The sequence below is a fragment of the Tachyglossus aculeatus genome, chromosome 17 (genome assembly GCF_015852505.1).
Source record: "Tachyglossus aculeatus isolate mTacAcu1 chromosome 17, mTacAcu1.pri, whole genome shotgun sequence".
Lineage (NCBI taxonomy): Eukaryota > Metazoa > Chordata > Mammalia > Monotremata > Tachyglossidae > Tachyglossus > Tachyglossus aculeatus.
This window is the reverse complement of record NC_052082.1, coordinates 38,254,256-38,267,331: the sequence shown is the minus strand read 5'-3', so window position 1 is coordinate 38,267,331 and position 13,076 is coordinate 38,254,256. Positions and strand designations below refer to the sequence as shown.

General features: G+C 53.8%; 1 protein-coding gene across 1 annotated transcript; it reads left to right on the top strand.

The window, feature by feature from the left end:
* The first annotated feature begins 769 nt into the window (after positions 1-769).
* On the top strand, positions 770-12,692 carry TAGLN3 (transgelin 3). The gene is made up of 4 exons (XM_038759351.1): positions 770-949; positions 4,234-4,408; positions 7,103-7,205; positions 12,192-12,692. Exons 1-4 carry the CDS (start codon positions 770-772, stop codon positions 12,331-12,333), a joined length of 600 nt encoding a protein of 199 aa, XP_038615279.1. The 3' UTR covers positions 12,334-12,692.
* The last annotated feature ends 384 nt before the right edge of the window (positions 12,693-13,076 follow it).

The following is a 13,076-nucleotide window of genomic DNA, read 5'->3' as shown; positions in this document are numbered from 1 at the left end:
AGTCCTGAGTGGAGATAAGGCGGAGTTAAAGTGGGCTGAGTTAGAGTAGACCAAGGGTTTCCATCCGGAGGGACTAGGTGAGATTGGTGTTTTTGATGGGGTTGGGGGTTGTGTTGCTTTGTTGCTTTGTTCCAGGACAGTCAAGGCTTCTCTCCGGTCCCACCAGTTCCCCTCCTTCCTTTTCTCCTTCCCGCCCTGCCTGGTCCCTGTCCCTGTCTCCCTGGCTGATTCTATCCCTGCCCGTCTCTCATTGTCTGCCGCTGCCTCTCCTTCCCTGTTCTCGACCCTCTCTCACTGCCTGTCCCCGCCCTCCCCTGCCTGCTCCCACCCTCTCACGGTGCCTGACACTTACCCCTCTCTCTCTCTGCCTGCCCCCACCGGATCCCGCCCGCTTCCACCTCCTCCTGCCCGCCCCTGACCCCTCTCTCACTGGCTTGCCCCGCCCTCCCTTGACGGCCCCTGCCCCTCTCTCACAGGCTTCCCCCGCCCTCCCCTGCCTGCCCCAGCCCCTCTCTCGCTCCCTGCCCCCGCCCCTGTCTGGCTGCCTGGCCTGGCCCCTCCCGAAGTCCGGAGCTGATCTCCACCGGGATGACGCGGGTCCTCCCCCTCCTCCTACTTTCCCCTCCCGGCCCCCGCCCCCGCCCCCGCTCCAGCCGCAGCCGTCGTCATTCCTGGTTCCTCCGGGCTCGGCTCGGCTGGGCTGGGCTGGGCTGGGCTGGGCTGTCCGCTCGAAGCTGGGGCGGTGCGGTGCGGGGCGGGGTGGGGCGGGATGGCGAACCGCGGTCCGAGCTACGGGCTGAGCCGGGAGGTACAGGAGAAGATCGAACAGAAATACGACCCGGAGCTGGAGTCGCGGCTGGCGGCCTGGATCGTGCTGCAGTGCGGGGAAGGGACCGAGCCGCCGCCCCCCGGCCGGGAGCCCTTCCAGCGCTGGCTCATGGACGGGACGGTGAGGGCGGCCGGCTGGCCGGCCGAGGAACGGAACGACGGACGGAACGACGGACGGGTGGGGGAAGTGGGAGCGGGGGCATTGGAGGAGCAGGGTACGGATCGGACAGGGGGAAGCGGCTAGGGATTGCCGGGGCTCGGCTCCTGCACCGCGTCGTTCGAGGAGGCGGGCAGCGGCAGGTCGCTCTCCCCGGTCCTGAACCTGGCCAGGCCCTGCGTGGGTCCGTCCCTCTCCCCTAACCCTCCTCCTCCTCTATCCTCCCTCTGTCTGCTCCCCCTCCTCCCCCGTCCCTCCATATTCTCCCCCTCTCCTTACTCCCCCCACCCCCTCCTCCATCTGCTCCCTCAACCCTTCTTTTCCCCATACTACCCTTCACCTCCCCCTTCTCCGCGTTATTCTCACTCTTAGCCCTCCTCTAGCTCCCTCCCCATCCTCTTCCCACTCCTCTCCTCTTCTGCCTCTTTTAACCCTCATCCGTCCATCGTACCCCCATTCCTCCCCCGCCTTATCCCTCACCATGCCCCTCCCCATCCTCCCATCCTCCTCCCACTCTACCCCCTTCCCAATCAATTCTATTTATTGAGCACTTATCCTCCTCCATATCCCCTCTCCCCTCCTTCCCTCCTCCCATTCCTCCCTCCTCTTCCTTTTCTCCCCCTTCCCCTTCCTCCACATTCAGCCCCTCCCCACCCACATATCCCCAATCTTCCCTTCATACTTCCCTCCTCTCCGCCCCCGGATCATGAGGCCACCTACTGAGCTCGGGGGGGTGGGGGTGGGGGGCTTGGATGTGAGGGGCGAAATCCGGTCCAGGCTCGCCCCAGCCCCCCAGGTCCCACTGCCTCCAGGTGGGAATGGCCTTATCGGGGGGAGGGAGGGATAACCCAGGGATGCAGTCCCTCGTTCCTCCCGCTACCCTCCACCTCTCCCAGTGCTGAAGCTGGACTCGACTGTGAGAAACCGGTGCAAAGGGGAACGGGCAGAGGTGGGGGGCGGGGGATGTGCTGTCAGAAACCCTTCCCCCTCAGGGTCACTGACCCGTGGGGGTGGCCGGGGGAGCAGTGGCCCTGGGCGGTTAAAGGGCGGCTGCACACCCCACGCTGCACCGGGGTCCCTGGAATCCAGCTCCTAACAGAGACGCCCCCTCCCCCCGGCCGGCCAGCCCACACTAATCCCGTGGGGGGGAGGGGGGGTCTTCAGTCCACTCCCGTAGCCTCAGCTTGGCATTCAGCTCCACTGACCTGGAGCTAATGACCTCAAAGACAATTCTCCTCCTCCTCTTCTCCCCCTCCTCCCTTCCTTCCGTTCCTCCTCCTCCTCTTTCTCCTCCTCTTCTCCTCCTCCTCTTTCTTCTCTTCCCCCTTTCTTCCTTCCCCTCCTCCTCCTCCTCTCCTTCTCCTCCTCTTCTTCCTCCTCCTCCTTCTCCTCCTCATCTCCCTTCTTTTCCCTCCTCCCTCTCCTTCTCTCCTACCCCCGACCATCCAATCCTTCTTTATCCTCTTCCTTCTCTCTATCCTCTTCTCATTCCTCCTCCTGTTCTCCTCCTTTTCTTTATCCTTCTCGTCGTCCTCCTTATTCTCTTTTCCTCCTTTTCCTCTTCCTCCTCCTCTTTATTCTCCTCAATCAATCGTATTTTCTTTGTCTTCCTTCTTATTCTCTTCTTTATTCTCCTCTTCCTCCTCTATCCTTTCCTTTTCTCCTCCTTTTTGCTCTTCTTTCCTTCTCCCTCCTTTCTATTCTCCTCCTTGTTTGCCACTTCCTCTTTTTTCCTCTTCCTCCTCTTTATGCATCATCTGCATCGCCTATGCACTTGGGTCTATACCCATAGGCATTTGGTATTCATGTCAACCTCAGCTCCACAGCACTTATGTACACATATGGAATTTCTTTATATTAATGTCTGTCTTCCCCTATAGACTGTAAGCTCGTTATAGGCAGGAAACATCTCTACCCACTCTGTTGTATTGTACTCTCCCAAGTGCTTAGTACAGAGCTCTGCACACAGTCAATGCTCAAAAAGAGCATTGACTAATTGATCTTCCTCCATTTCCTTGTTCTATTTATCTCCTCCTCATTTGCCTCTTCCTCTGCTTTCTCTTCATTCTCATTTCTCCCCTTTTCTCTTTCTCCTCCTTCTCATTCACTTCTTTCTTCCCTTTCATTCTCCTTTTTATCATCCTTTATCTTCCCTTTCTCCACCTCCTCCTAATTCTCTTCTCTTTATCCTCCTCCTGATTCTTCTCTTCCTTTTCTTTTTTCCATCTACTTATTCTCCTCCTGATTTTTCTTTCTCCCCTCCTCATTCCCTTCTTTTTTCTCCTTTCCTCTTTTCTACTCCTTTTCTTTGTCCTCATCTTTTCCTCTTCTTCCTCCTCCTTGGTTTCCTCTTCCTTATTATCTTCTTTTTTATTGTCCCGTTCCTCCTTATCCTATTCTTTCTTATTGTCCCCTCCTTGTTATCTTCCTTATTCTCCTCTTCCTCTTCTTTCTCCTCCTTATTTTTTCCTTTCTCCTCTTTTCCCCTTCTTTTTCTCCTTTTCCTCTTCCTCCTTTCTTATGCTTCATCTTCCTCCACCTTATTCTCTTTTTCCTCTTCTTTCTCCTCCTCCTTATATTCTTCTTCCTTTTCATCCTCCTCAATCTCTTCTTTCTTTTCATTCCTCCTCCTTTTCCTCCTCCTTTTTATCCTCCTCGTCGTCCTCCTTATTCTCTTTTCCTCCTTTTCCTCTTCCTCCTCCTCTTTATTCTCCTCCTCAATCAATCGTATTTTCTTTGTCTTCCTCCTTATTCTCTTCTTTATTCTCCTCTTCCTCCTCTTTCTCCACATTCTCCTTTTTTATTCTCCTCTTCCTATCTCTCCTTATCTCTCTCATCCTCCTCTTTCTCTTTCTCCTCCTTATTCACCTCTTCCTTATTCTTTTCCTTATTATCCTCCTCCTCCATCACTGCCCCTTTTTTCTCCTCCTCTTTATGCTCTTCCTCCTCCTCGTCTACAGTCTCTCCATTCCTCCTCCTCCTCCCGCTCTTCCTCCTCCTTCTTCCACTTATCCTCATCTTCCTCCTCTTCATTTCCTCTTTCTCCTCGTTATTCTCCTCGCTCCTCTTTCTCCTCCTTTTATTTATTTCCCTTTCCTCCTCCTCCTCCTCCTGCTTATTGTCCTCTCCCTCTTCCTTTTCCTCCTATTTATCCTCTTCTTCCTCCTCTGCTTCCTCTTCTTTATTCTCATCTTCTTCCTCTTTTCCCTCCTCATTCGCTTTCTCCTCCTCCTCTTTTCTCGTTTCAGATATTGTGCAAGTTGATAAACAGTTTGCACCCAACAGGACAAGAACCTGTCGCAAAGATCTTAGAGTCAAAGATGGCTTTCAAGCAGATGGAACAAATCTCTCAGTTTTTAAAAGCGGCTGAAACCTATGGAGTCAGGACGACAGACATTTTTCAGACAGTGGATCTTTGGGAAGGTAAAGCAGAGCAGTGTGGGAAGTTTCCTCATTTCTCTCTGGATCTCGTGCCTGCTAACCCCCTTCCCCTCTGGGACTCCCGGAAGATCACTTGGGAACTGATTGGGGCCATTACTTGGAGACTCTTGGTTGAATAGTAAAGCCAGAGAAGTTCTCCAACACATCTTTACTCACAAAATTAGGAAAGGGCAGGCAGAGCTAAAAGGGACCTAAGATTCTCGAGGGGGCAGGCCTGAGAGTTTCTGGGGGTGGGTAAGGTTTGAAGTTTGATTATGTTTGTGAGGTGGTGGTGTACAGCGTGTGTTTGTGGATGTGAGATGAGGAGGTAGAGGGTATGTGGGGAGGTGGAGGATGGACTTGTATATGTGTGCCAGGAGGGGTAGAAGTAATGATAATTTTGATTAAATTGAAGGCAAGAAAATTAGCTCTACCCTTGTCCCTGTCCCTCATGATGTTTATAGTTGAAGAGGCAGTACATGTGTCTTATCCCATTTTACAGTGATAAAGCTGAGGTCCTGAAATTTAAGAAACTTACATAGGGTGCCACAGAAGACCTAAGCCAGAGCTTGGACTAGAACCAGTGCCTCCTGACTCCAAGTCCCATGCTTTTGCCACTATGCTACACTGCCTTCCAGCGGTGTCTGAGTAGGCATGTGTGGCAGATAGGGTGAGTGTACAGAGTTGAGTTTGGTGGTGATGGTGGATGTGTATACAGCAAAGGAAGTTTAGTCGACCACCCACTGATGGTTGTCCCCTGAAGGAAATCCTGTGTATAATTTATATATCCTGCTGCTGTGCTTCAATCCTCCATTTTCCATCACAAGATCCTGCCCCAGCCCAGTCCAGCCAACCCTCAGCCCAAGACCTATCTCAGCACCGGCCTAACTCTCTAGCCTAGCCACAGCCCAGCCACAATATTAGCCAGAACCACAGCCATAATAATAATAATGGTATTTGTTAAATGCTTACTATGTGCCAGACACTGTACTAAGCACTGGGCTAAGAAGCCATAGCCATAGTTGCAGTCACAGCCACAGCCACAATCACAGCCACAGACACAGACACAGCCACAACCATAGTCACAGTCATAGCCACAGCCCAGGCAAAACCATAGCTACAATCACAGCCATGATCACAACCACAGGCACAATCACAGTCCAATCACAGTCACAGCCATAGTTACAGCAACAGCAGCCATATTCATAGTCACAACCACAGCCACAATCACAGCTCAGCCATCTCTAGGTGATGCCTCTATTCCTGGCCAACAATGCTTGCTTAGATCCCACAGGGTCCCCCAGATGCCTGTAGATGACCCAGGAGAGATTGTCCAGACCCTGGATCTCCAGATGGCTGCCTATTGTCCTGAACTGTTGGTCGTGCCAATGGGAGAGCTTGTTCCATGGGCTCTGGGCTGGCATGCCAGGTTTGGGGTTTCCCACTCAGTGTGTAGTATATGGGCTGATTCCCTCAGGGTAGAGGAAAGGCAGAGTAGTTTGGCAAGTCTGTCGGTCAAGGAAGAGGGACTCAACTTCTCACATAGAAGTTTCCACTTAAGGAGGTTTCTCCCCTGTAGGCGTCAGTCTGGACCAGTCCCCTAAGATGAGGACTCCACCACAGTGAATCACCCATCTTGGGGTGAGGGGAAGCCCGAATCCTCCTCCTTTTCCATATCCCCTCCATCCTCTTTATCCTCTGCCCACTCCACCTCCTTCTCTTAACCCCAGGGTCCTGGAGCAGCTGCATTGACCACATTGGGGTTATGGGATAGCCACAGTGACTCAATCTGAGGTCTGGCTAGGGGCAGCTGCAGTGGTCCAGGAGCCAATGCAGTGACCCAAGCCAGAGTATGGAGACCACTGCCCTGGTTCTAGCCGGAGTCCAGAGGTTGGCCTAGAGCAACTGCAGCACACTGGAAGAGAAGACTGGGTGGACGGAGCCAGATCCTTGTTCTTGGGGCAAGGACGCAGGCCAGGACTGAGAGTCTGACCACCAGGATGGTCCCAGTCCAGACCCCAGGAACATTTTCCTGACCCTCTCGCTGGTGATGGGCGTACACAACTTTAGGTCGATAACCACTGCAGGGGTGGGCAGGGGAGACAGCGAGGTGAGGGCTGAGACTGGGGACCAGACAGGAAAGGAAAATGCTCAGGTCAGGGGAAAGTAACAGGGAAAGTGAAAGTGGGAGTGGAGTAGTGCAAGGGGATGAGGGGTAGGGAAGGAATTGATTTCCCAGCAATGACTGGATGTAACTTTGGTGGGAGGGGGCTGCAATCCTGGGGCAGGTCAGCAATTATGCAGGATCTATCTCTGGTTTTGGGGTAACCAGGCTGGCTGAAGTCACGCTGGAGAATCGTTGCCTCCCTAATTGAGACCTTCCCTCTGCCCTCCCCACCGGCCCTGGACTCTGAGCCAAATGGGCCAATGAGCACCTATGTCCAGGAAGGACCTGGGCCCCGTGGCTCTTGGCTGGAGTCTGAGCTCGGAATTGTCCACTGGGACAGGTCCCTCCTGGCTTGTGCAGTGCAGCCCCTCAGCTGCTCAGGCAGTCAATCAGTTAGCCAGACCGGGCTGCCACTCTGCCACTGATACAGTGATCTTTTTCCACTGGGTCAGGGCAGGCATGAGACTGACATTCCCTTTCTCCCTGCCCCCACCACCCCGGGGCCATTTCCAAACTGGTTTCCATTGCAGGGAAGGACATGGCAGCAGTACAGCGGACCCTGATGGCCCTGGGCAGTGTTGCAGTCACCAGGGATGATGGCTGTTATCGAGGGGAGCCCTCCTGGTTTCACAGGTGACCTCCAGACCTGACCCCACTAATCACCCACCTCCCAGATCCAACATCACCACCACCAACCACTCTAATCGTATATTCACCAGTGCCAAGCCCCTGGCCCCCAATTTCCCATAATCACTGACCCCAGCCATCTCTCCAGCCCCTGACCCCCTTATACCCAACCCTCCTGAACCCGGTGCAAATATGGCTTCTCAGAGGGGAGGTACTTGGCAGGTTTTGTTCTGTAAATGTTCTGCTGGTCTCAAGCAAACCAACTCTCTGTCTGGATAGAGGAAGGGCCCCTCCCAGCAGGTTATCGCCAAGGATAGGCACAGCTCACCACACCAGTGCCGTTTTCCATATGAAGGATGGCGGGCAGGGGGCGCCTGGGCAGAGATTGGCCAAGGGAGGGAGGAATTGTGGGTGGGGACTGTTGGGGAGGTGGCAATGTACTGGGTCAGCTGGGAGCCCTTTGGACCCAGAGATTTCCCAGAGGGAAGAGAGATTGTCCAAATATGAATCTCCATGTCATGGGTATAGGAGGTGGCTAGCAGGGTTTGGTGATCACTGCCAGCACCCAAGAGTGAGGAGGTAGCTGGTAGGGGTCAGCTGTCACTGAACAACCTGAAGATTAGACTGGACTATCATTATCATCATCACCTCAGAGCGCCGCCATAGACGTCCGGGACTCCGTTCCCGAGAGGCCCGTCCGCCCGCCCGCCCGCCATCACACCGCGCGGCCTTGCCGCTCCCGGAAGGCTCCTCTCCTCAGAGCGCCGCCATTGACGCCCGGGACTCCGTTCCCGAGAGGCCCGCCCGCCCGCCATCGCAGCGCCCCCACGGACGCCCCCGCTGTTCCCCCCCCCCCCCACTTAGGCGACCTTCCTTAAAGTGCCCCTCATCTCCCCCTTCCCGGTCCGGTCCTGACTGACTCTCCCCCCGCCCGCCCCCAGGTAAAAAGCCCTCGTTAGCACCATGTTACATTAACGACAACCTCATTCGCACCTCCTCAGCCCTCCCATGCTAGTTGACTGTCCGCTCCTCTCCCCAGGTATCTCTGCTCCCTGACCCCCCTTAACAGGCCCACCCTACTCCAGCACTTAATATTTTGTATCTGCTCTCTGTGACATCATTATCTGCCAATTTTATTATTGCCATAGCATATTGATTGTTTAACTACACCCTGTGATGCCATCGCCTACTTATATCATTACTACTGTTTTATTGCTTCTGCATCTCAATTGTTAACCTCCCACTGTACTGTCACTCGCCCTGCTGACCTCACCATGAACTTTCAATTCCCTAGCTCCCAACTGCCATTCCCATTCCTCACATTCAGCTTCCCCTCTCCCACCCAGCTTTTTCCCTCCCTCTCCCCCACCAAGACCACTCCCCCTCAACCCCTACCAAGGATTCCTCTGTACCAGCGCAGGTCCTCCGCTCCTCCCTCCCGGCCCCCTCCCTCCCCTTCTCCCCGCCCCCACCCCATCCCAGTTCTCCTTTCCCATCGCCACCCCCCTTCCCACTCTCCCCGCCCAGGCCCCTGCAAACTCATCCCAATCCAAACCCTCCCCACCCCTCGCACCCTTCCCCCTCCCTCCCCTTCCTCGACAGCTGCTGCCAAGTGTGGCCTCTGGAACCCCCACTCCGTTTTAAGTAAGATCCCTTTCATCCTGGACCTATTCCTTTCCAGCTCTCTACTCCTCCTCGCCCTAACTGAAACTTGGCTGTCTCCAGACGACACGGTCTCTTCTGCTGCTCTCTGCAGTGCAGGCCTCTTCTTCTCCTATTCCCCCAGACTCACCGGAAAAAGAGGAGGTGTCGGTTTCCTTCTCGGCCCCCAATGTCGCTTTCGCACTATTCCTCCTCCCCCTTCCCTTTCCTTCCCTTCCTTTGAAGCCCACATTATTCGCCTCTATCACCCCCTCCAGATTCTTGTAGCGGTCATCTACCGCCCTCCCGGCCCCACTTCCAACTTCTTTAACGACTTTGACCCATTCCTCACCTTCCTTCTCTCCTTCTCCATGCCCACTCTGATCCTCGGAGACTTCAATATCCACATGGATATCCCTAACGACTCCTCTGCCGCCCGCCTTCTATCTCTCCTTGACGCTGCCAACCTCTTCCTCCACCCCACCTCACCCACTCACCAACTTGGTCATACCCTCGACCTCTTCATCTCCTACCGCTGCACTGTGTCCACCCTCACCAACTCTGAAATCCCTCTCTCTGATCATAATCTTCTCACCTGCCTCCTCACTCACACTCCTTTCCCCTGTAAATCCGTATTACTCCCTCATAGAGATCTCCGTTCTCTGGACCCCACCCATCTTTCGGAGCGCCTCACACCCCACCTCGCCACCCTCTCCTCTCTACCCAGTCTTGATGATCAGATTACTGCTCTCAACTCTACCCTTTCGACTCAGCTAGACTCACTCTCTCCCCTTTCCCTTCGCCGCTCTCTCACCACTAACCCACAGCCCTGGATCACTGCCACTGTCCGCCTCCTTCGCTCTTATGCTCGAGCTGCCAAACGCTGCTGGCAAAAGTCTAGACACCATGCCAACCTCGTTGACTTCAAGTTTATCCTTTCCTGCCTTAACTCAGCCCTCTCCTCTGCCAGACAAAACTATTTCTCCTCCCTTATTGACACCCATGCCCATCACCCCCGCCAGCTCTTCCGTACACTCAACTCCCTTCTCAGGCCCCTGGTTCCTCCCCCTCCTCCTTCCCTCACCCTCAACGATCTGGCCTCCTACTTCATTAACAAAATTAAATCCATCAGGTCTGACCTCCCCAAAGTCTCTTCCCCCCTTTCTCCATCCCCCCGGCTCTCAACACTCTCTGCTACTCTCCCATCCTTCCCAGCAGTGTCCTCAGAGGAGCTCTCCTCCCTCCTCTCAAGTGCTACTCCGGCCACCTGTGCTTCTGACCCCATTCCCTCTCATCTCATGAAATTTCTCGCTCCATCCCTTCTCCCCTCCTTAACTTTCATCTTCAACCACTCACTCTCCACTGGTTCCTTCCCCTCTGCCTTCAAACATGCCCATGTCTCTCCCATCCTAAAAAAACCCTCTCTTGACCCCACCTCACCTTTTAGTTATCGCCCCATATCCCTCCTACCATTCCTTTCCAAACTCCTTGAACGAGTTGTCTACACTCGCTGCCTAGAATTCCTCAACACCAACTCTCTCCTCGACCCCCTCCAGTCTGGCTTCCGTCCCCTACATTCCACGGAAACTGTCCTCTCAAAGGTCACCAATGACCTCCTGCTTGCCAAATCCAACGGCTCCTACTCTGTCCTAATCCTCCTCGACCTCTCAGCTGCCTTTGACACTGTGGACCACCCCCTTCTTCTCAACACGCTATCTGACCTTGGCTTCACAGACTCCGTCCTCTCCTGGTTCTCCTCTTACCTCTCCGGTCGTTCTTTCTGAGTCTCTTTTGCAGGCTCCTCCTCCCCCTCTCATTCTCTCACTGTGGGGGTTCCCCAAGGTTCAGTGCTTGGTCCCCTTCTGTTCTCGATCTACACGCACTCCCTTGGTGACCTTATTCGCTCCCACGGCTTCAACTATCATCTCTACGCTGATGACACCCAGATCTACATCTCTGGCCCTGCTCTCTCCCCCTCTCTCCAGGCTCGCATCTCCTCCTGCCTTCAGGACATCTCCATTTGGATGTCTGCCCGCCACCTAAAGCTCAACATGTCGAAGACTCAACTCCTTGTCTTCCCTCCCAAACCTTGCCCTCTCCCTGACTTTCCCTTCTCTGTTGACGGCACTACCATCCTTCCCATCTCACAGGCCCGCAACCTTGGTGTCATCCTCGACTCCGCTCTCTCATTCACCCCTCACATTCAAGCCGTGACCAAAACCTGCCGGTCTCAGCTCCACAACATTGCCAAGATCCGCCCTTTCCCCTCCATCCCAACCGCTACCCTGCTCATTCAAGCTCTCATCCTATCCCGTCTGGACTACTGCATCAGCCTTCTCTCTGATCTCCCATCCTCGCGTCTCTCTCCACTTCAATCCATACTTCATGCTGCTGCCCGGATTATCTTTGTCCAGAAACGCTCTGGGCATATCACTCCCCTCCTCAAAAATCTCCAGTGGCTACCAATCAATCTGCGCATCAGGCAGAAACTCCTCACCCTGGGCTTCAAGGCTCTCCATCACCTCGCCCCCTCCTACCTCACCTCCCTTCTCTCCTTCTACAGCCCAGTCCGCACCCTCCGCTCCTCCACCGCTGATCTCCTCACCGTACCTCGCTCTCGCCTGTCCCGCCATCGACCCCCGGCCCACGTCATCCCCCGGGCCTGGAATGCCCTCCCTCTGCCCATCCGCCAAGCTAGCTCTCTTCCTCCCTTCAAGGCCCTGCTGAGAGCTCACCTCCTCCAGGAGGCCTTCCCAGACTGAGCCCCTTCCTTCCTCTCCCCCTCGTCCCCCTCTCCATCCCCCCCATCTTACCTCCTTCCCTTCCCCACAGCACCTGTATATATGTATATATGTTTGTACATATTTATTACTCTATTTATTTATTTATTTATTTTATTTGTACATATCTATTCTATTTATTTTATTTTTTTAGTATGTTTGGTTTTGTTCTCTGTCTCTCCCTTTTAGACTGTGAGCCCTCTGTTGGGTAGGGACTGTCTCTATATGTTGCCAGTTTGTACTTCCCAAGCGCTTAGTACAGTGCTCTGCACATAGTAAGCGCTCAATAAATACGATTGATGATGATGATGATGATCACCATCATCAATGGTATTTTATTGAGCACTTACTATGTGAAGAGTACGGTACTAAGTGCTTGTGAGAATACAGTGCAACAGAGTTGTCAGACACATTCCCTGTGCACAATGAGCTTACCGTCTAAAGGGGAGACACATTTAAATAGATAATTTATAATATATAATTTAAAGATACGTATATAAGTGCTAATGGGTTGAGGATGGAGTGAATATCTAATGCCCAAAGGTCACAGATCTGGTCTCTCCTCACCCAGGAAAGCCCAGCAGAACCGAAGGGGATTTTCAGAGGAGCAGCTGCGGCGTGGGCAGAGTGTCATCGGTCTGCAGATGGGTAGCAACAAGGGGGCATCCCAGGCCGGCATGACTGGCTACGGTACCCCCCGGCAGATCCTGTGAGCTGGCCCACCTCATTCTCAGTTACGGAAATAGCTAGTCACCTTTTAACCCTTCTCCAGCCTAGTGCCATCCCATTTCCTGCCAGCATTGTCGGATTGCAACACTTCAGCCGGCAGTGAGCCTGCCTCCTCTCTCCTCACTGTTATCCTCCAGCCTGACCTTAGTGCACACTGTTGCCACCTAGTGTTCGCGCTAAACTATGCAAATATCCTGCCCCCCACCCCCGAACCTGTCCCATTCTCCTCCTTCCTAGCAGCCCTTCCCCATACCCTCCAACTCTCCACCTGTCCACCTACATATTGGCCAAATTCACCTCCCGACCTGACAGTGCCAACTAATAAAAACTGACTTGCGCCTCACGAGGCAGCTCACTCTATGACATGGTGGTGGGGGTGGGCGGGCAATGCTGGAGTGGGAGGAATTTAGAGAAGGCATAAGGAAATACTTCAAAACAATGATGGAGCATCTAAGACTCTGGCTACCTCACTCAGCCCCACATCATGGACCTCCACATCACTGTGAAGAGGACCTAGGAGAGACTCCTCCAGCTGCTGGTGGTAGTAGGAGATTTGTCATTACTCCCTCTAGCAGTTGAATAGGTGATCTTCAGTGGAGGGTGACTTGGCAGCTGGGGGCAGAACTGATGAATTTCATAAGATGGGTAGATGGGGTACCAGAAGTGGGTGAGGAAAGAGTTGGTGTTTGTTGTCCTCGTTGATATAGTGATATAGTAAGGATTATCA

Coding starts and splice junctions, on each gene's coding strand:
- TAGLN3 (XM_038759351.1), top strand. CDS start 770: ATGGCGAACCGCGGTCCGAGCTACGGGCTGAGCCGGGAGGTACAGGAG. Junction 950..4,233: donor GCTGGCTCATGGACGGGACG/GTGAGGGCGGCC, acceptor TTCTCGTTTCAG/ATATTGTGCAAGTTGATAAA. Junction 4,409..7,102: donor GACAGTGGATCTTTGGGAAG/GTAAAGCAGAGC, acceptor TTTCCATTGCAG/GGAAGGACATGGCAGCAGTA.